This window comes from Oncorhynchus tshawytscha, linkage group LG06 (assembly GCF_018296145.1).
Source record: "Oncorhynchus tshawytscha isolate Ot180627B linkage group LG06, Otsh_v2.0, whole genome shotgun sequence".
Taxonomy (NCBI): Eukaryota; Metazoa; Chordata; class Actinopteri; order Salmoniformes; family Salmonidae; genus Oncorhynchus; species Oncorhynchus tshawytscha.
The window spans coordinates 77,835,578-77,856,051 of NC_056434.1; the positions used below are offsets into that span (position 1 = coordinate 77,835,578).

The 20,474-nt window shown below is 36.6% G+C and overlaps 1 protein-coding gene across 2 annotated transcripts in view; it reads right to left on the minus strand.

Annotated features, from left to right (window-relative positions):
- LOC112253122 (attractin-like protein 1) overlaps positions 1–20,474 on the minus strand; it is a 385,056-nt gene that overhangs the window by 290,333 nt on the left and 74,249 nt on the right. For both annotated transcript variants that reach the window (XM_024425061.2, XM_024425060.2), the window contains exons 11-12: positions 12,264–12,348; positions 11,919–12,130 (exon numbers count right to left, since the gene is read on the minus strand). In XM_024425061.2, the coding sequence (XP_024280829.1) occupies positions 11,919–12,130; positions 12,264–12,348 (297 nt within the window). The remainder of the gene's footprint in view (positions 1–11,918; positions 12,131–12,263; positions 12,349–20,474) is intronic.

Below are 20,474 nucleotides of genomic sequence, written 5' to 3' on the forward strand. Positions count from 1 at the left end.
CCCTGTATATAGCCATGTTATTTTCTACTCCCTGTATATAGCCATGTTATTTTATACTCCCTGTATATAGCCATGTTATTTTTCTACTCCCTGTATATAGCCATGTTATTTTATACTCCTGTATATAGCCATGTTATTTTCTATGTTATTTTCTACTCCTGTATATAGCCATGTTATTTTCTACTCCCTGTATATAGCCATGTTATTTCTGTTATTTCCTACTCCTGTATATAGCCATGTTATTTTCTATGTTATTTTCTACTCCTGTATATAGCCATGTTATTTTCTATGTTATTTTCTACTCCTGTATATAGCCATGTTATTTTCTACTCCCTGTATATAGCCATGTTATTTCTATGTTATTTCCTACTCCTGTATATAGCCATGTTATTTTCTATGTTATTTTCTACTCCCTGTATATAGCCATGTTATTTTCTATGTTATTTTATACTCCTGTATATAGCCATGTTATTTTCTACTCCTGTATATAGCCATGTTATTTTCTATGTTATTTTCTACTCCCTGTATTTAGCCATGTTATTTTCTGTTATTTTCTACTCCTGTATATAGCCATGTTATTTTCTATGTTATTTTCTACTCCTGTATATAGCCATGTTATTTTCTATGTTATTTTCTACTCCCTGTATATAGTCATGTTATTTTATACTCCTGTATATAGCCATGTTATTTTCTACTCCTGTATATCGCCATGTTATTTTCTATGTTATGTTCTACTCCCTGTATATAGCCATGTTATTTTCTACTCCTGTATATAGCCATGTTATTTTCTGTTATGTTCTACTCCTGTATATAGCCATGTTATTTTCTACTCCTGTATATAGCCATGTTATTTTATACTCCTGTATATAGCCATGTTATGTTCTACTCCTGTATATAGCCATGTTATTTTCTCCTCCTGTATATAGCCATGTTATTTTCTACTCCTGTATATAGCCATGTTATTTTCTACTCCTGTATATAGCCATGTTATTTTATACTCCCTGTATATAGCCATGTTATTTTTCTACTCCTGTATATAGCCATGTTATTTTATACTCCTGTATATAGCCATGTTATTTTCTATGTTATTTTCTACTCCTGTATATAGCCATGTTATTTTCTACTCCCTGTATATAGCCATGTTATTTCTGTTATTTCCTACTCCTGTATATAGCCATGTTATTTTCTATGTTATTTTCTACTCCCTGTATATAGCCATGTTATTTTCTATGTTATTTTCTACTCCTGTATATAGCCATGTTATTTTCTACTCCTGTATATAGCCATGTTATTTCTATGTTATTTCCTACTCCTGTATATAGCCATGTTATTTTCTATGTTATTTTCTACTCCCTGTATATAGCCATGTTATTTTCTATGTTATTTTATACTCCTGTATATAGCCATGTTATTTTCTACTCCTGTATATAGCCATGTTATTTTCTATGTTATTTTCTACTCCCTGTATTTAGCCATGTTATTTTCTGTTATTTTCTACTCCCTGTATATAGCCATGTTATTTTCTATGTTATTTTCTACTCCCTGTATATAGCCATGTTATTTTCTATGTTATTTTCTACTCCCTGTATATAGCCATGTTATTTTCTATGTTATTTTATACTCCCTGTATATAGCCATGTTATTTTCTACTCCCTGTATATAGCCATGTTATTTTCTATGTTATTTTCTACTCCCTGTATATAGCCATGTTATTTTCTATGTTATTTTCTACTCCCTGTATATAGCCATGTTATTTTCTACTCCCTGTATATAGCCATGTTATTTTCTATGTTATTTTCTACTCCCTGTATTTAGCCATGTTATTTTCTACTCCCTGTATATAGTCATGTTATTTTCTATGTTATGTTCTACTCCCTGTATATAGCCATGTTATGTTCTACTCCTGTATATAGCCATGTTATTTTATACTCCTGTATATAGCCATGTTATTTTCTACTCCTGTATATAGTCATGTTATTTTCTACTCCTGTATATAGCCATGTTATTTTCTACTCCCTGTATATAGTCATGTTATTTTACACTCCCTGTATATAGCCATGTTATTTTCTACTCCCTGTATATAGTCATGTTATTTTCTACTCCCTGTATATAGTCATGTTATTTTCTACTCCCTGTATATCGCCGCCATGTTATTTTCTATGTTATGTTCTACTCCCTGTATATAGTCATGTTATTTTCTACTCCCTGTATATAGCCATGTTATTTTCTACTCCCTGTATATAGTCATGTTATTTTCTACTCCCTGTATATAGTCATGTTATTTTCTACTCCCTGTATATAGTCATGTTATGTTCTACTCCCTGTATATAGTCATGTTATTTTCTACTCCCTGTATATAGTCATGTTATTTTCTACTCCCTGTATATAGCCATGTTATTTTCTACTCCCTGTATATAGCCATGTTATTTTCTACTCCCTGTATATAGCCATGTTATTTTCTACTCCCTGTATATAGTCATGTTATTTTCTACTCCCTGTATATAGCCATGTTATTGTCTACTCCCTGTATATAGTCATGTTATTTTCTACTCCTGTATATAGCCATGTTATTTTCTACTCCTGTATATAGTCATGTTATTTTCTACTCCTGTATATAGTCATGTTATTTTCTACTCCCTGTATATAGTCATGTTATGTTCTACTCCCTGTATATAGTCATGTTATTTTCTACTCCCTGTATATAGTCATGTTATTTTATACTCCTGTATATAGCCATGTTATTTTCTACTCCTGTATATCGCCATGTTATTTTCTATGTTATGTTCTACTCCTGTATATAGCCATGTTATTTTCTACTCCTGTATATAGCCATGTTATTTTCTGTTATGTTCTACTCCCTGTATATAGCCATGTTATTTTCTACTCCTGTATATAGCCATGTTATTTTATACTCCTGTATATAGCCATGTTATGTTCTACTCCCTGTATATAGCCATGTTATTTTCTCCTCCTGTATATAGCCATGTTATTTTCTACTCCTGTATATAGCCATGTTATTTTCTACTCCCTGTATATAGCCATGTTATTTTATACTCCTGTATATAGCCATGTTATTTTTCTACTCCCTGTATATAGCCATGTTATTTTATACTCCTGTATATAGCCATGTTATTTTCTATGTTATCTTCTACTCCTGTATATAGCCATGTTATTTTCTACTCCTGTATATAGCCATGTTATTTTCTATGTTATTTTCTACTCCTGTATATAGCCATGTTATTTTCTATGTTATTTTCTACTCCCTGTATATAGCCATGTTATTTTCTACTCCTGTATATAGCCATGTTATTTCTATGTTATTTTCTACTCCTGTATATAGCCATGTTATTTTCTATGTTATTTTCTACTCCTGTATATAGCCATGTTATTTCTATGTTATTTCCTACTCCTGTATATAGCCATGTTATTTTCTACTCCCTGTATATAGCCATGTTATTTCTATGTTATTTTCTACTCCTGTATATAGTCATGTTATTTTCTACTCCTGTATATAGCCATGTTATTTTCTACTCCTGTATATAGTCATGTTATTTTCTACTCCCTGTATATAGCCATGTTATTTTCTACTCCCTGTATATAGTCATGTTATTTTCTACTCCCTGTATATAGCCATGTTATTTTCTACTCCTGTATATAGCCATGTTATTTTATACTCCTGTATATAGCCATGTTATGTTCTACTCCCTGTATATAGCCATGTTATGTTCTCCTCCTGTATATAGCCATGTTATTTTCTACTCCTGTATATAGCCATGTTATTTTCTACTCCCTGTATATAGCCATGTTATTTTATACTCCTGTATATAGCCATGTTATTTTTCTACTCCTGTATATAGCCATGTTATTTTATACTCCTGTATATAGCCATGTTATTTTCTATGTTATTTTCTACTCCTGTATATAGCCATGTTATTTTCTACTCCTGTATATAGCCATGTTATTTCTATGTTATTTCCTACTCTCTGTATATAGCCATGTTATTTTCTATGTTATGTTCTACTCCTGTATATAGCCATGTTATTTTCTGTTATTTTCTACTCCTGTATATAGCCATGTTATTTTCTACTCCCTGTATATAGCCATGTTATTTCTATGTTATTTCCTACTCCCTGTATATAGCCATGTTATTTTCTATGTTATTTTCTACTCCCTGTATATAGCCATGTTATTTTCTATGTTATTTTATACTCCCTGTATATAGCCATGTTATTTTCTACTCCCTGTATATAGCCATGTTATTTTCTATGTTATTTTCTACTCCCTGTATTTAGCCATGTTATTTTCTGTTATTTTCTACTCCTGTATATAGCCATGTTATTTTCTACTCCTGTATATAGCCATGTTATTTTCTATGTTATTTTCTACTCCCTGTATATAGCCATGTTATTTTCTATGTTATTTTATACTCCCTGTATATAGCCATGTTATTTTCTACTCCCTGTATATAGCCATGTTATTTTCTATGTTATTTTCACTCCCTGTATATAGCCATGTTATTTTCTATGTTATTTTCTACTCCCTGTATATAGCCATGTTATTTTCTACTCCCTGTATATAGCCATGTTATTTTCTGTTATTTTCTACTCCCTGTATTTAGCCATGTTATTTTCTACTCCCTGTATATAGTCATGTTATTTTCTATGTTATGTTCTACTCCCTGTATATAGCCATGTTATGTTCTACTCCCTGTATATAGCCATGTTATTTTCTACTCCCTGTATATAGTCATGTTATTTTCTACTCCCTGTATATAGCCATGTTATTTTCTACTCCTTTTATATAGCCATGTTATTTTCTATGTTATGTTCTACTCCCTGTATATAGCCATGTTATTTTCTACTCCCTGTATATAGTCATGTTATTTTACACTCCCTGTATATAGCCATGTTATTTTCTACTCCCTGTATATAGTCATGTTATTTTCTACTCCCTGTATATAGTCATGTTATTTTCTACTCCCTGTATATAGTCATGTTATGTTCTACTCCCTGTATATAGTCATGTTATTTTCTACTCCTGTATATAGTCATGTTATTTTCTACTCCTGTATATAGCCATGTTATTTTCTACTCCTGTATATAGTCATGTTATTTTCTACTCCCTGTATATAGCCATGTTATTTTCTACTCCCTGTATATAGTCATGTTATTTTCTACTCCCTGTATATAGTCATGTTATTTTATACTCCTGTATATAGCCATGTTATTTTCTACTCCTGTATATAGTCATGTTATTTTCTACTCCCTGTATATAGCCATGTTATTTTCTACTCCTGTATATAGTCATGTTATTTTCTACTCCCTGTATATAGTCATGTTATTTTCTACTCCTGTATATAGTCATGTTATGTTCTACTCCTGTATATAGTCATGTTATTTTCTACTCCCTGTATATAGTCATGTTATTTTCTACTCCCTGTATATAGTCATGTTATTTTATACTCCTGTATATAGCCATGTTATTTTCTACTCCCTGTATATCGCCATGTTATTTTCTATGTTATGTTCTACTCCTGTATATAGCCATGTTATTTTCTACTCCTGTATATAGCCATGTTATTTTCTGTTATGTTCTACTCCTGTATATAGCCATGTTATTTTCTACTCCTGTATATAGCCATGTTATTTTATACTCCTGTATATAGCCATGTTATGTTCTACTCCTGTATATAGCCATGTTATTTTCTCCTCCTGTATATAGCCATGTTATTTTCTACTCCTGTATATAGCCATGTTATTTTCTACTCCCTGTATATAGCCATGTTATTTTATACTCCCTGTATATAGCCATGTTATTTTTCTACTCCTGTATATAGCCATGTCATTTTATACTCCCTGTATATAGCCATGTTATTTTCTATGTTATTTTCTACTCCTGTATATAGCCATGTTATTTTCTACTCCTGTATATAGCCATGTTATTTTCTATGTTATTTTCTACTCCCTGTATATAGCCATGTTATTTTCTATGTTATTTTCTACTCCTGTATATAGCCATGTTATTTTCTACTCCTGTATATAGCCATGTTATTTCTATGTTATTTTCTACTCCCTGTATATAGCCATGTTATTTTCTATGTTATTTTCTACTCCTGTATATAGCCATGTTATTTCTATGTTATTTCCTACTCCTGTATATAGTCATGTTATGTTCTACTCCTGTATATAGTCATGTTATTTTCTACTCCCTGTATATAGTCATGTTATTTTATACTCTGTATATAGCCATGTTATTTTCTACTCCTGTATATAGCCATGTTATTTTCTATGTTATGTTCTACTCCTGTATATAGCCATGTTATTTTCTACTCCTGTATATAGCCATGTTATTTTATACTCCCTGTATATAGCCATGTTATGTTCTACTCCTGTATATAGCCATGTTATGTTCTCCTCCCTGTATATAGCCATGTTATTTTCTCTCCTGTATATAGCCATGTTATTTTATACTCCTGTATATAGCCATGTTATTTTTCTACTCCTGTATATAGCCATGTTATTTTATACTCCTGTATATAGCCATGTTATTTTCTATGTTATTTTCTACTCCTGTATATAGCCATGTTATTTTCTACTCCTGTATATAGCCATGTTATTTCTATGTTATTTCCTACTCTCTGTATATAGCCATGTTATTTTCTATGTTATGTTCTACTCCTGTATATAGCCATGTTATTTTCTGTTATTTTCTACTCCTGTATATAGCCATGTTATTTTCTACTCCCTGTATATAGCCATGTTATTTCTATGTTATTTCCTACTCCCTGTATATAGCCATGTTATTTTCTATGTTATTTTCTACTCCCTGTATATAGCCATGTTATTTTCTATGTTATTTTATACTCCCTGTATATAGCCATGTTATTTTCTATGTTATTTTCTACTCCTGTATTTAGCCATGTTATTTTCTGTTATTTTCTACTCCCTGTATATAGCCATGTTATTTTCTACTCCTGTATATAGCCATGTTATTTTCTATGTTATTTTCTACTCCTGTATATAGCCATGTTATTTTCTATGTTATTTTATACTCCTGTATATAGCCATGTTATTTTCTACTCCTGTATATAGCCATGTTATTTTCTATGTTATTTTCACTCCCTGTATATAGCCATGTTATTTTCTATGTTATTTTCTACTCCTGTATATAGCCATGTTATTTTCTACTCCTGTATATAGCCATGTTATTTTCTATGTTATTTTCTACTCCCTGTATTTAGCCATGTTATTTTCTACTCCCTGTATATAGTCATGTTATTTTCTATGTTATGTTCTACTCCTGTATATAGCCATGTTATTTTATACTCCTGTATATAGCCATGTTATTTTCTACTCCCTGTATATAGTCATGTTATTTTCTACTCCCTGTATATAGCCATGTTATTTTCTACTCCTGTATATAGCCATGTTATTTTCTATGTTATGTTCTACTCCTGTATATAGCCATGTTATTTTCTACTCCTGTATATAGTCATGTTATTTTACACTCCCTGTATATAGCCATGTTATTTTCTACTCCTGTATATAGTCATGTTATTTTCTACTCCCTGTATATAGTCATGTTATTTTCTACTCCCTGTATATCGCCATGTTATTTTCTATGTTATGTTCTACTCCTGTATATAGTCATGTTATTTTCTACTCCCTGTATATAGCCATGTTATTTTCTACTCCCTGTATATAGCCATGTTATTTTCTACTCCTGTATATGGTCATGTTATTTTCTATGTTATTTTCTACTCCTGTATATAGTCATGTTATTTTCTACTCCTGTATATAGCCATGTTATTTTCTATGTTATGTTCTACTCCCTGTATATAGTCATGTTATTTTCTACTCCTGTATATGGTCATGTTATTTTCTACTCCTGTATATAGTCATGTTATTTTCTACTCCCTGTATATAGCCATGTTATTTTCTATGTTATGTTCTACTCCCTGTATATGGTCATGTTATTTTCTACTCCTGTATATGGTCATGTTATTTTCTACTCCTGTATATGGTCATGTTATTTCTATGTTATGTTCTACTCCCTGTATATCGCCATGTTATTTTCTATGTTATTTTCTACTCCCTGTATATAGTCATGTTATTTTCTATGTTATGTTCTACTCCCTGTATATGGTCATGTTATTTTCTATGTTATGTTCTACTCCTGTATATGGTCATGTTATTTTCTATGTTATGTTCTACTCCCTGTATATGGTCATGTTATTTTCTATGTTATTTTCTACTCCCTGTATATTGTCATGTTATTTTCTACTCCCTGTATATCGCCATGTTATTTTCTATGTTATGTTCTACTCCCTGTATATAGTCATGTTATTTTCTACTCCCTGTATATAGCCATGTTATTTTCTACTCCCTGTATATGGTCATGTTATTTTCTATGTTATGTTCTACTCCTGTATATCGCCATGTTATTTTCTATGTTATTTTCTACTCCCTGTATATAGTCATGTTATTTTCTACTCCCTGTATATAGTCATGTTATGTTCTACTCCTGTATATAGTCATGTTATTTTCTACTCCTGTATATAGTCATGTTATTTTCTACTCCCTGTATATAGCCATGTTATTTTCTACTCCCTGTATATAGTCATGTTATTTTCTATGTTATTTTCTACTCCTGTATATAGTCATGTTATTTTCTACTCCTGTATATAGTCATGTTATTTTCTACTCCCTGTATATGGTCATGTTATTTTCTATGTTATGTTCTACTCCCTGTATATGGTCATGTTATTTTCTATGTTATGTTCTACTCCTGTATATGGTCATGTTATTTTCTATGTTATGTTCTACTCCTGTATATGGTCATGTTATTTTCTATGTTATGTTCTACTCCTGTATATGGTCATAATATTTTCTATGTTATTTTCTACTCCTGTATATGGTCATGTTATTTTCTATGTTATGTTCTACTCCTGTATATGGTCATGTTATTTTCTATGTTATTTTCTACTCCCTGTATATGGTCATGTTATTTTCTACTCCTGTATATCGCCATGTTATTTTCTATGTTATGTTCTACTCCCTGTATATGGTCATGTTATTTTCTACTCCCTGTATATGGTCATGTTATTTTCTACTCCTGTATATGGTCATGTTATTTTCTACTCCTGTATATGGTCATGTTATTTTCTATGTTATGTTCTACTCCTGTATATCGCCATGTTATTTTCTATGTTATTTTCTACTCCCTGTATATAGTCATGTTATTTTCTACTCCCTGTATATAGTCATGTTATTTTCTACTCCCTGTATATAGTCATGTTATGTTCTACTCCCTGTATATAGTCATGTTATTTTCTACTCCCTGTATATAGTCATGTTATTTTCTACTCCCTGTATATAGCCATGTTATTTTCTACTCCCTGTATATAGTCATGTTATTTTCTATGTTATTTTCTACTCCCTGTATATAGTCATGTTATTTTCTACTCCCTGTATATAGTCATGTTATTTTCTACTCCCTGTATATAGTCATGTTATTTTCTACTCCCTGTATATAGCCATGTCATTTTCTACTCCCTGTATATAGCCATGTCATTTTCTACTCCCTGTATATAGCCATGTTATTTTCTACTCCTGTATATAGCCATGTTATTTCTATGTTATTTTCTACTCCCTGTATATAGTCATGTTATTTTCTACTCCCTGTATATAGTCATGTTATTTTCTACTCCCTGTATATAGTCATGTTATTTTCTACTCCCTGTATATAGCCATGTCATTTTCTACTCCCTGTATATAGCCATGTTATTTTCTACTCCCTGTATATAGCCATGTTATTTCTATGTTATTTTCTACTCCCTGTATATAGCCATGTTATTTTCTACTCCCTGTATATAGCCATGTTATTTCTATGTTATTTTCTACTCCCTGTATATAGCCATGTTATTTTCTACTCCCTGTATATAGCCATGTTATTTTCTACTCCCTGTATATAGCCATGTTATTTTCTCCTCCCTGTATATAGCCATGTTATTTTCTACTCCCTGTATATGGTCATGTTATTTTATACTCCCTCTATATAGTCATGTTATTTTATACTCCCTGTATATAGCCATGTTATTTTCTACTCCCTGTATATAGTCATGTTATTTTATACTCCCTGTATATAGCCATGTTATTTTATACTCCCTGTATATAGCCATGTTATTTTATACTCCCTGTATATAGTCCTGTTATTTTATACTCCCTGTATATAGCCATGTTATTTTCTACTCCCTGTATATCGCCATGTTTTTTTCTATGTTATGTTCTACTCCCTGTATATAGCCATGTTATTTTCTACTCCCTGTATATAGCCATGTTATTTTCTATGTTATGTTCTACTCAATGTATATAGCCATGTTATTTTCTACTCCCTGTATATAGTCATGTTATTTTCTACTCCCTGTATATAGCCATGTTATTTTCTACTCCCTGTATATAGCCATGTTATTTTATACTCCCTGTATATAGTCATGTTATTTTATACTCCCTGTATATAGCCATGTTATTTTCTACTCCCTGTATATCGCCATGTTATTTTCTATGTTATGTTCTACTCCCTGTATATAGCCATGTTATTTTCTACTCCCTGTATATAGCCATGTTATTTTCTATGTTATGTTCTACTCCCTGTATATAGCCATGTTATTTTCTACTCCCTGTATATAGCCATGTTATTTTCTACTCCCTGTATATAGCCATGTTATTTTCTCCTCCCTGTATATAGCCATGTTATTTTCTACTCCCTGTATATAGTCATGTTATTTTATACTCCCTGTATATAGCCATGTTATTTTCTACTCCCTGTATATCGCCATGTTATTTTCTATGTTATGTTCTACTCCCTGTATATAGCCATGTTATTTTCTATGTTATGTTCTACTCCCGGTATATAGCCATGTTATTTTCTACTCCCTGTATATAGTCATGTTATTTTCTACTCCCTGTATATAGTCATGTTATGTTCTACTCCCTGTATATAGCCATGTTATTTTCTACTCCCTGTATATAGCCATGTTATTTTCTACTCCCTGTATATAGTCATGTTATTTTCTACTCCCTGTATATAGCCATGTTATTTTCTACTCCCTGTATATAGTCATGTTATTTTCTACTCCCTGTATATAGTCATGTTATGTTCTACTCCCTGTATATAGCCATGTTATTTTCTACTCCCTGTATATAGCCATGTTATTTTCTACTCCCTGTATATAGCCATGTTATTTTCTACTCCCTGTATATAGCCATGTTATTTCTATGTTATTTTCTACTCCCTGTATATAGCCATGTTATTTTCTACTCCCTGTATATAGCCATGTTATTTTCTACTCCCTGTATATAGCCATGTTATTTTCTACTCCCTGTATATAGCCATGTTATTTTCTACTCCCTGTATATAGCCATGTTATTTTCTCCTCCCTGTATATAGCCATGTTATTTTCTACTCCCTGTATATGGTCATGTTATTTTATACTCCCTGTATATAGCCATGTTACTTTCTACTCCCTGTATATAGCTATGTTATTTTTAGTCATTATGTGTATTTATTATTCACTGTATTTATTCCTCGTGTCACTATTTCTATTTTATCTTTAACTCTGCATGTTTGGAAAATCATCCATAAGTAAGCGTTTCACTGTTAGTCTACACCTGTTGCCTATGAAGCATGTGACAAATAAAAATATATTTTGATTTGAACTACCAGAGAGGGAAGTGAAAGCATCTCTCCCCATGAGAAACATACAGATAAAAACATGTGAAGACATATATCCAGGTGTGGATTCAATCATCGTGGAGGCTACAAATTTGAGTAAATTGTTGCCATCCTAATTTCCAAGGTAAGTATTGCTAGGTATGTAAACTCAAATGGTGACGAGGGCAATGTTATACAACACGTACTGGTGCGTGGAGGGCAGAAGGAAGCGGGCACGCTGCCGTTGGCATGGCTGGTGTCCCAGGGGACACAGTGGTCCCTAAACCAGACACAGCGGATACCAGGGCTGGCGTTGGCACAGCGCTGCTCCTCACTGAAGGCCTGGCAGCTGGGAGGGGTGTAGACCAGCACGTCATTCAGCAGCACACCAGAGAAACCACCAAACACATACATAGACCTGGGGAGAGAACACAACACAGAGTACACATCATTACCAGGGAACACTGAGGAAACCCATGAAAGAAAACTGAGATAAAAAACTACAAATACCAAGTAACGGAGGGGCAATATACTGGATGAAAGTGACTGACCCATTGCTGACGACGGAGGTGTGGCCAAAGCGGTTGACGTCACGGTGGAGATCTGGTCTGGGCAGGACTTTCCATTCATCACAAGCTGAAAAAAACATGCACATAGAGATCAGGCTACAGGTTTGGCTTCAGTAAGAACATTTGACATATAAGAAGTACTTTTCAAAAACTTGTGTAGGGTCAAGCACTCACCCGCTATACCAATAAATTATACCGCCACTGTGACCTGCGACACCCTACTCATACTACCATCCAAGCAACTGTGACTGAAACTCCCCTGGACCCCAGAATGAGCTGTATATTTAAGGCCTCTAACGCTCTGTAGCCTGGTAATCTGAGCTCCTTGGCATTTGTTCTCTGCAGCCCACCCAATCTGCCAGGCTCTCTCTGTTACATGCTTTTTAATACAGCAATTAACCCAGCTCCAGGTCCATTACCTAGCAACAGGGGAGAAGTGTTCCTTTCCTGTGTTCCTTTCTTGCCTGGATTTCATTTCAGTATGCCTGTACCATACCACCCTACCGTACATACTGAAAAACAGAACAGCACCGGGACTGGGTACACACACCAACCCCCCCGTCTGCACTGTTGCGCGCGCACACACACACACACACACACACACACACCCCCACGGAAGTGTCAACTCTGAATTATTGACACCTATGAGAATCCTGTGGACATAGAAGCTGTGGAACCAAAGGGAACAGTGGAGAATGGCCTGTATGAATGTCATGGTCCCCCTGGCTCTGTATAATGGCTGTAGGACTGGGTGTACTGTACCAAGCCCAGGTGTGATTAACACTGTGTGTGTGTGAGCATACCAGAGCTCCAGGGTCCATAACCTACACACAGGGCTGTCATAAACAACTAACCGCAGCTAGAGAAGATACCTTTACGGTTGCAAAAATATATATATATCATTAAAGTTTAATCCACTGCAGCTGCTATTTGGCAATCCTAGGGTGGTGGTGGTGGGCGCACAGGGTCTCAATGGTAGTTTGATTACCAATCTCCTAGGACCATGGTCATGAACTGCACTGAGCCATGGGTAGGCTACAATGAGTGTACCTGGAGCAGCTCTGACAACACAGCCCAGGATGTAGCAAGACAATTTTTCCTGTCTGTGATTATCTACCAATCGTCTTTCAAAACGAATTTAGCCTCCCCAGGGAAAACAAATAACAACAGAGAAAAAATTATAGGTCGGCAAAGTCGATTTCTTCTCTTTGTCAATATCACCAGGCAAATCATGTTAAATTGAGACAGCACAACGTTCAGTTTTCCCACTGTTAGTGGGATCCTAGGAGATGATAAACGTCAACCTCTTTACGTAGCGTTTTTGAATGGTTTATTATGTAGCTGCCTCTGAATAGGACTTGATAAACGTTTAAAAAGTTTATTCATCCATTGATCTTGTTTGTTGGGGATACCACACTGTGAACAGAGTAATGGCTCTGAGAGCGATCACAATCCTGTGCTTTACCGTTTCATTTTACAAGTCTCTGATGCTTTACAGGCCACACGTCCACTCTTGCAAAATGTAAATGTGGCATTTACACAGATATAAACTGTTCCTGGGCGTTAAACGTGCAGCCAGGTTGCAAAGGACCACATTCAGTGCATGGCTAATTGTGATATCGCTGTTTAAAGGGAAAGACAAGTCAACAACACCAGTACCAATCAGAAGGCGCTTTTTCATCACATCCTAAAGACCAAGGTGTTCTCTGCCAGGGCCATGGTGTAGTCACCCTGATGAGCGCTCTCAGCCGGTCACTCAGGCCCACACTACTTTCTTATCAAATTAAATTGTACTCATCGCATACACAGTTTACAGTAGGTATTAAAGGCGCAGCAAAATGTTGATGTGCTATCTGCCTCAACAATGCAGTACATTCATCAATATCAATAATAAGAGTCATAAGAGATGTCCGTAGGTGATCCATTGTTTAAAGGGACAGACCAAAATAAGTATTTGTGACATCCGCCCCATCACCAGTAGTTCAATTGGAATCCTGACTTTGGCACTGTCTAAGGCCTAATACCTATCGTGAAGCCTGGAGCTAGAGTAAATCAATAACCCAGACATGCACTGACAGTCAGCCAAATGCGTCTCCCCACCATCTGATGTGTACTAGAGATGAATGATTTTGCAGGATCCTTGCCTTTATATTGAAACTCCCTGATACTCATCACAACGCTCCCCCCATTTCATTTCCTCCCAGGATATTGGCAGAAGAACCATGAATAATGAACAGGGAGAAAGGGGGAGATGACAGTGGAATCAGCAGACAAAATCATCAGCACACCATCTTGAAGGGGAAATCAAACCTAATTTAAATGGAAGACTTAAAGGAACATTCCACCCAAAAACAATGTTTTGGTATTTGTTTCATTAGTCCATTGTTGATATAGTCCCAAAATGTTCTGCATGTCAGCAATCAAGTTTTCAAGATATGTAACTTTAATTTTGATGCAAAATGCAGTATTATATGATGCAAAATACATGATACCAGCTGTATTTCTGTACTTTGAATGTTGAATATCTTGAAAACCTGATTGCTGACATGCAAAACATTTTGGGACTATATCAGCAATGGGCTAATGAAACAAATACCAAAGATTATATTGCAGCAGCAGAAAATGAACAGGGCACTCTTGTTGAAGACGTCACTGCCAGTTGCCTTTCAGGGGGTAGGGGGTGGTGGGGGGACAAAACATTTTTAATTAGAGTTCATTTCACCCAAATCTAATTAGAATTATGAGGATGGGGTGATGAGGGGAGAAAAGAATTAAACGCAAATTAAAAGTGCCTTGTGTCGACCTGAATTTAATCTCTCGCAGAAGAAAAGCACAAAAAGCTAATAACGCTCTCCCCCTCCAAGGTTAGCAGAGAGAAACAAAAACAAATTAGCGCTTAAAACCGTCTCAGCATGAGTGGCGGAGCCGACAGAGAGAGAGAGCAGCAGAGTAATGCCTCTTCCACAGGTGGAACTAATTAATTAGCTCGCAGAGAGGAGAAAAAGTCCTATCAGTCCATTAACTACTGAATGAGACTTCCTTAAAACTGGTGAAACCTGTTGACACTTGAAGTGATGAAACATCTCATGTACTGTAGTAGGCTACAATATCTTTCAGGCACATGAGTAAAAAAGCATCACTCACCATAGATAGGTTTTGATCTGGGTTCAGGCATGCTTTCTAAACAAAATGCCAAACTGTTTCATTCATGTACAGTACCTAAAGCGAAAATGCTTTCCACGAACCTGTTCAAAAAAAAGAAACATACCTTTTTCAGGACCCTGTCTTTCAAAGATAATTCGTAAAAATCCAAATAACTTCACAGATCTTCATTGTAAACGGGTTTAAACACTGTTCCCATGCTTGTTCAATGAACCACCGTAGTGAAGACACTAACAGCTTACAGACGGTAGGCAATTAAGGTCACAGTTATGAAACCTTAGGACACTAAAGAGGCCTATCTACTGACTCTGAAAAACATCAAAAGAAAGATGCCCAGGGTCCCTGCTCATCTACGTGAATGTGCCTTAGGCATGCTGCAAGGAGGCATGAGGACTGCAGATGTGGCCAGGGCAATAAATTGCCATGTCCGTACTGTGAGACGCCTAAGACAGCGCTACAGGGAGACAGGACAGACAGCTGATCTTCCTTGCAGTGGCAGACCACGTGTAACACATAAACAGGATCGGTACATCCAAACATCACACATGCGGGACAGTTACAGCATGGCAACAACAACTGTCCGAGGTACACCAGGAACGCACAATCCCGCCATCAGTGCTCAGACTGTCCGCAATAGGCTGAGAGAGGCTGGACTGAGGGCTTGTAGGCTGGTTGTAAGGCAGGTCCTCACCAGACATCACTGGCAACAATGTCGCCTACGGGCACAAACCCACCGTCGCTGGACCAGACAGGACTGGCAAAAAGTGCTCTTCACTGACGAGTCGCGGTTTTCTCTCACCAGGGGTGATGGTCGGATTCACGTTTATCGTCGAAGGAATGAGCGTTACACCGAGGCCTGTACTCTGGAGCAGGATCGATTTGGAGGTGGAGGGTCCGTCATGGTCTGGGGCGGTGTGTCACAGCGTCATCGGACTGAGCTTGTTGTCATTGCAGGCAATCTCAGCGCTGTGCGTTACAGGGACGACATCCTCCTCCCTCATGTGGCACCCTTCCTGCAGGCTCATCCTGACATGACCCTCCAGCACGACAATGCCACCAGCCATACTGCTCAATCTGTGCGAGATTCTGGCCATGGCCAGAGAAGAGCCCGGATCTCAATCCCATTGAGCAAGTCTGGGACCTATTGGATCGGAGGGTGAGGACTAGGGCCATTCCCCTCAGGAATGTCCGGGAACTTGCAGGTGCCTTGGTGGAAGAGTGGAGTAACATCTCACAGCAAGAACTGGCAAATCTGGTGCAGTCCATGAGGAGGAGATGCAAGGCAATACTTAATGCAGCTGGTGGCCACACCAGATACTGACTGTTACTTTTGATCTTGACCCCCCCTTTGTTCAGGGACACATTATTCCATTTTTGTTAGTCAGAAGTCTGTGGTCTGTGGAACTTGTTCAGTTTATGTCTCAGTTGTTGAATCTTATGTTCATACAAATATTTACACATGTTAAGTTTGCTGAAAATAAACGCAGTTGACAGTGAGAGGATGTTTCTTTTTTTGTTGAGTTTAGAAGAAACTGATGATGGAGATTGTTGACTCATTTCATTATAAAGCAAAATTAACAATGTCCAGTGACAACCTAGTACTCTAGGGCCTATAATGAATGACAGGTTTCTGTGAGGCTAGCCCTTTAGCCATGCCAAGCAGACATATCTGGCCAAACACTGGCTTGTATACCAGAGCACCAATCACAGAGAGTGGTCTTGCCTGGGCTTCAGTGTAGAGTCTAGATCACACTCCCCAAGCCAAGCATCAGTCTAGCTACCACCTTGAACATAAAACAATCTATCGCTTCCAGATTATAGAAGTGACATTGGACTTTTTATCCCTTGGAGTGGCCTACTCAGGGTGATTGGACTGGCTATTTAGCTGAATAACAATGAGAGTGAAACAGTGACCTTCCATGACTGCATGAGAAGGCTTGGAAGCTATGGAGTAAAATGTTTAAACTTTTTTCAAACATCTAATCTGGATCCTAACTAGAAAATAATCATTCCCCTTTAATGGAGTTTCTTTCTTCGAATCTAAACATTGAGTCTCTGTGTATCTCCATCGGTCTCTCAATTCAATTTAAGGGCATTATTGGCATGGGAAACATATGTTAATATTGCCAAAGCAAGTGAAGTAGATAATAAACAAAAGTGAAATAAACAATAAAAATGAACAGTAAACATTACACTCAAAAGTTCCAAAAGAATAAAGACATTTCAAATGTAAATTATATGCAAAGTACAAAAGGAAAAAAATAAACAAACATAAATATGGGGTGTATTTACAATGGTGTTTGTTCTTCACTGGTTGACTTTTTCTTGTGGCAACAGGTCAGAAATATTGCTGCTGTGATGGCACACTGTGGTATTTCACCCAATAGATATGGGAGTTTATCAAAATTGGATATGTTTTTGAATTATATTTGGGTCTGTGAAATCTAAGAGAAACATGTGTCTCTAATATGGACATACATTGGGCAGGAGGTTAGGAAGTGCAGCTCAGTTTCCACCTCATTTTGTGGACAGTGTGCACATAGCTTGTCTTCTCTTGAGAGCCATGTCTGCCTACAGCAGCCTTTTTCCAATGGTTAGGCTATGCTCACTGAGTCTGTATATAGTCAAAGCTTTCCTAAAGTTTGGGTCAGTCACAGTGGTCAGGTATTCTGCCACTGTGTACTCTGTTTAGAGCCAAATAGCATTCTAGTTTGCTCTGGTTTTTTTGTTAATTCTTTCCAATGTGTCAAGTAATTATCTTCTTGTTTTTTTCTCATGATTTGGTTGTGTTTAATTGTGTTGCTGTCCTGGGGCACTGTGGGGTGTGTTTGTGAACAGAACCCCAGGACCAGCTTGCTTAGGGGACTCTTCTCCATCTCTCTGTAGGGGATGGCTTTGTTATGGAAGGTTTGGGAATCGCTTCCTTTAGGAGATTGCAGAATTGAATGGCTCTGGCTCTTTTCTGGATTTGGATTATTATCGGGTATCGGCCTAATTCTGCTCTGTATGCATTATTTGGTGTTTTACGTTGTACACAGAGGATATTTTTATATTTTTGTAGAATTCTGCATGCAGTCTCAATTTGGTGTTGATCCCATTTCGTGAATTCTTGCTTGGTGAGCGGACACCAGACCTCACAACCATAAAGGGCAATGGGTTCTATAACTGATTCAAGTATTTTTAGCCAGATCCAAAATTCGTATGTCAAAATTTATGTTCCTCTTGATGGCATAGAAGGCCCTTCTTGCCTTGTCGCTCAGATCGTTCACAGCTTTGTGGAAGTTACCTGTGGCGCTGATGTTTAGGCCGAGGTAAGTATAGTTTTTTGTGTGCTCTAGGGCCACGGTGTCTAGACTGAATTTGTATTTGTGGTCCTGGCAACTGGACCTTTTTTGGAACACCATTATTTTTGTCTTATTGAGATTTACTGTCAGGGCCCAGTTCTGACAGAATCTGAGCAGAAGATCTAGGTGCTGCTGTAGGCCCTCCTTGGTTGGGGGAAGAAGCACCAGATCATCAACAAACAGTAGACATTTGACTTCATAATCTAGTAGGGTGAGGCCGGGTGCTGTAGACTGTTCTAGTGCCCTCGCCAATTCGTTGATATACATGTTGAAGAGGGTAGGGCTCAAGCTGCATCCCTGTCTCAACACACGACCCTGTGGAAAGAAATGTGTTTTTTGCCAATTTTAACCACATACTTGTTTGTGTACATGGATTTTATAATGTTGTATGTTTTTCCCCCAACACCACTTTCTATCAATTTGTATAGTAGACCCTCATGCCAAATGGAGTCAAATGCTTTTTTGAAATCAACAAAGCATGAGAAGACTGCCTTAGTTTTGGTTTGTTTGTTTGTCAAATTAGAGTGTGCAGGGTGAATTGGGTCTGTCATTGGGTAATTTTGTAAAAAGCCAATCTGACATTTGCTCAGAACATTGTTTTCACTAAGGAAATATGAGTCTGCTGTTAATGATAATGCAGAGGATTTTCCCAAGGTTGCTGTTTATGCATATCCCATGCTAGTTATTGGGGTCAAATTTGTCTACACTTTTGTGGACTGGAAGATGCCAGAGATAAAGATGATGTTAAAAAGTTTTAAGTATAGCCATTTGTAATCTGTATATTTTATCATTTCATTGAGGATACCACAGGCCTTTCGGGGTTGGAGGGTTTGTATTTTGTCCTGTAGTTCATTCAATGTCATTGGAAAATTCAGTGGGTTCTGGAAGTCTTTAATAGTTCATTCTAAGATTTGTATTTGATCATGTAAACTCAGCAAAAAAAGAAACTTCCCTTTTTCAGGACCCTGTCTTTCAAAGATAATTAGTAAAAATCCAAATAAATTCACAGATCTTCATTGTAAAGGGTTTAAACATTGTTCGCATGCTTGTTCGATGAACCATAAACAATTAACGAACATGCACCTGTGTAACGGTCGTTAAGACACTAACAGCTTACAGACGGTAGGCAATTATGGTCACAGGTATGAAAACGTAGGACACTAAAGGGCAATAAATTGCAATGTCCGTACTGTGAGACGCCTAAGACAGCGCTACAGGGAGACAGGACGGGCAGCTGACCGTCCTCGCAGTGCACGTGTAACACCTGGACAGAATCGGTTCATCCAAACATCACACATGCGGGACAGGTACAGCATGGCAACAACAACTGCCCAAGTTACACCAGGAACGCACAATCCCTCCATCAGTGCTCAGAATGTCCTCAATAGGCTGAGAGAGGCTGGACTGAGGGCTTGTAGACCTGTTGTAAGGCAGGTCCTGTTGTAAGGCAGGTCCTGTTGTAAGGCAGGTCCTAAACAGACATCACTGGCAACAACGTCGCCTATGGGCACAAACCTATCATCGCTGGACCAGACAGGACTGGCAAAAAGTGCTCTTCACTGACAAGTTGCGGTTTTGTCTCACCAGGGGTGATGGTCGGATTCGTGTTTATTGTCGAAGGAATGAGCGTTACACCGAGGCCTGTGCTCTGGAGCGGGATCGATTTGGAGGTGGAGGGTCCGTCATG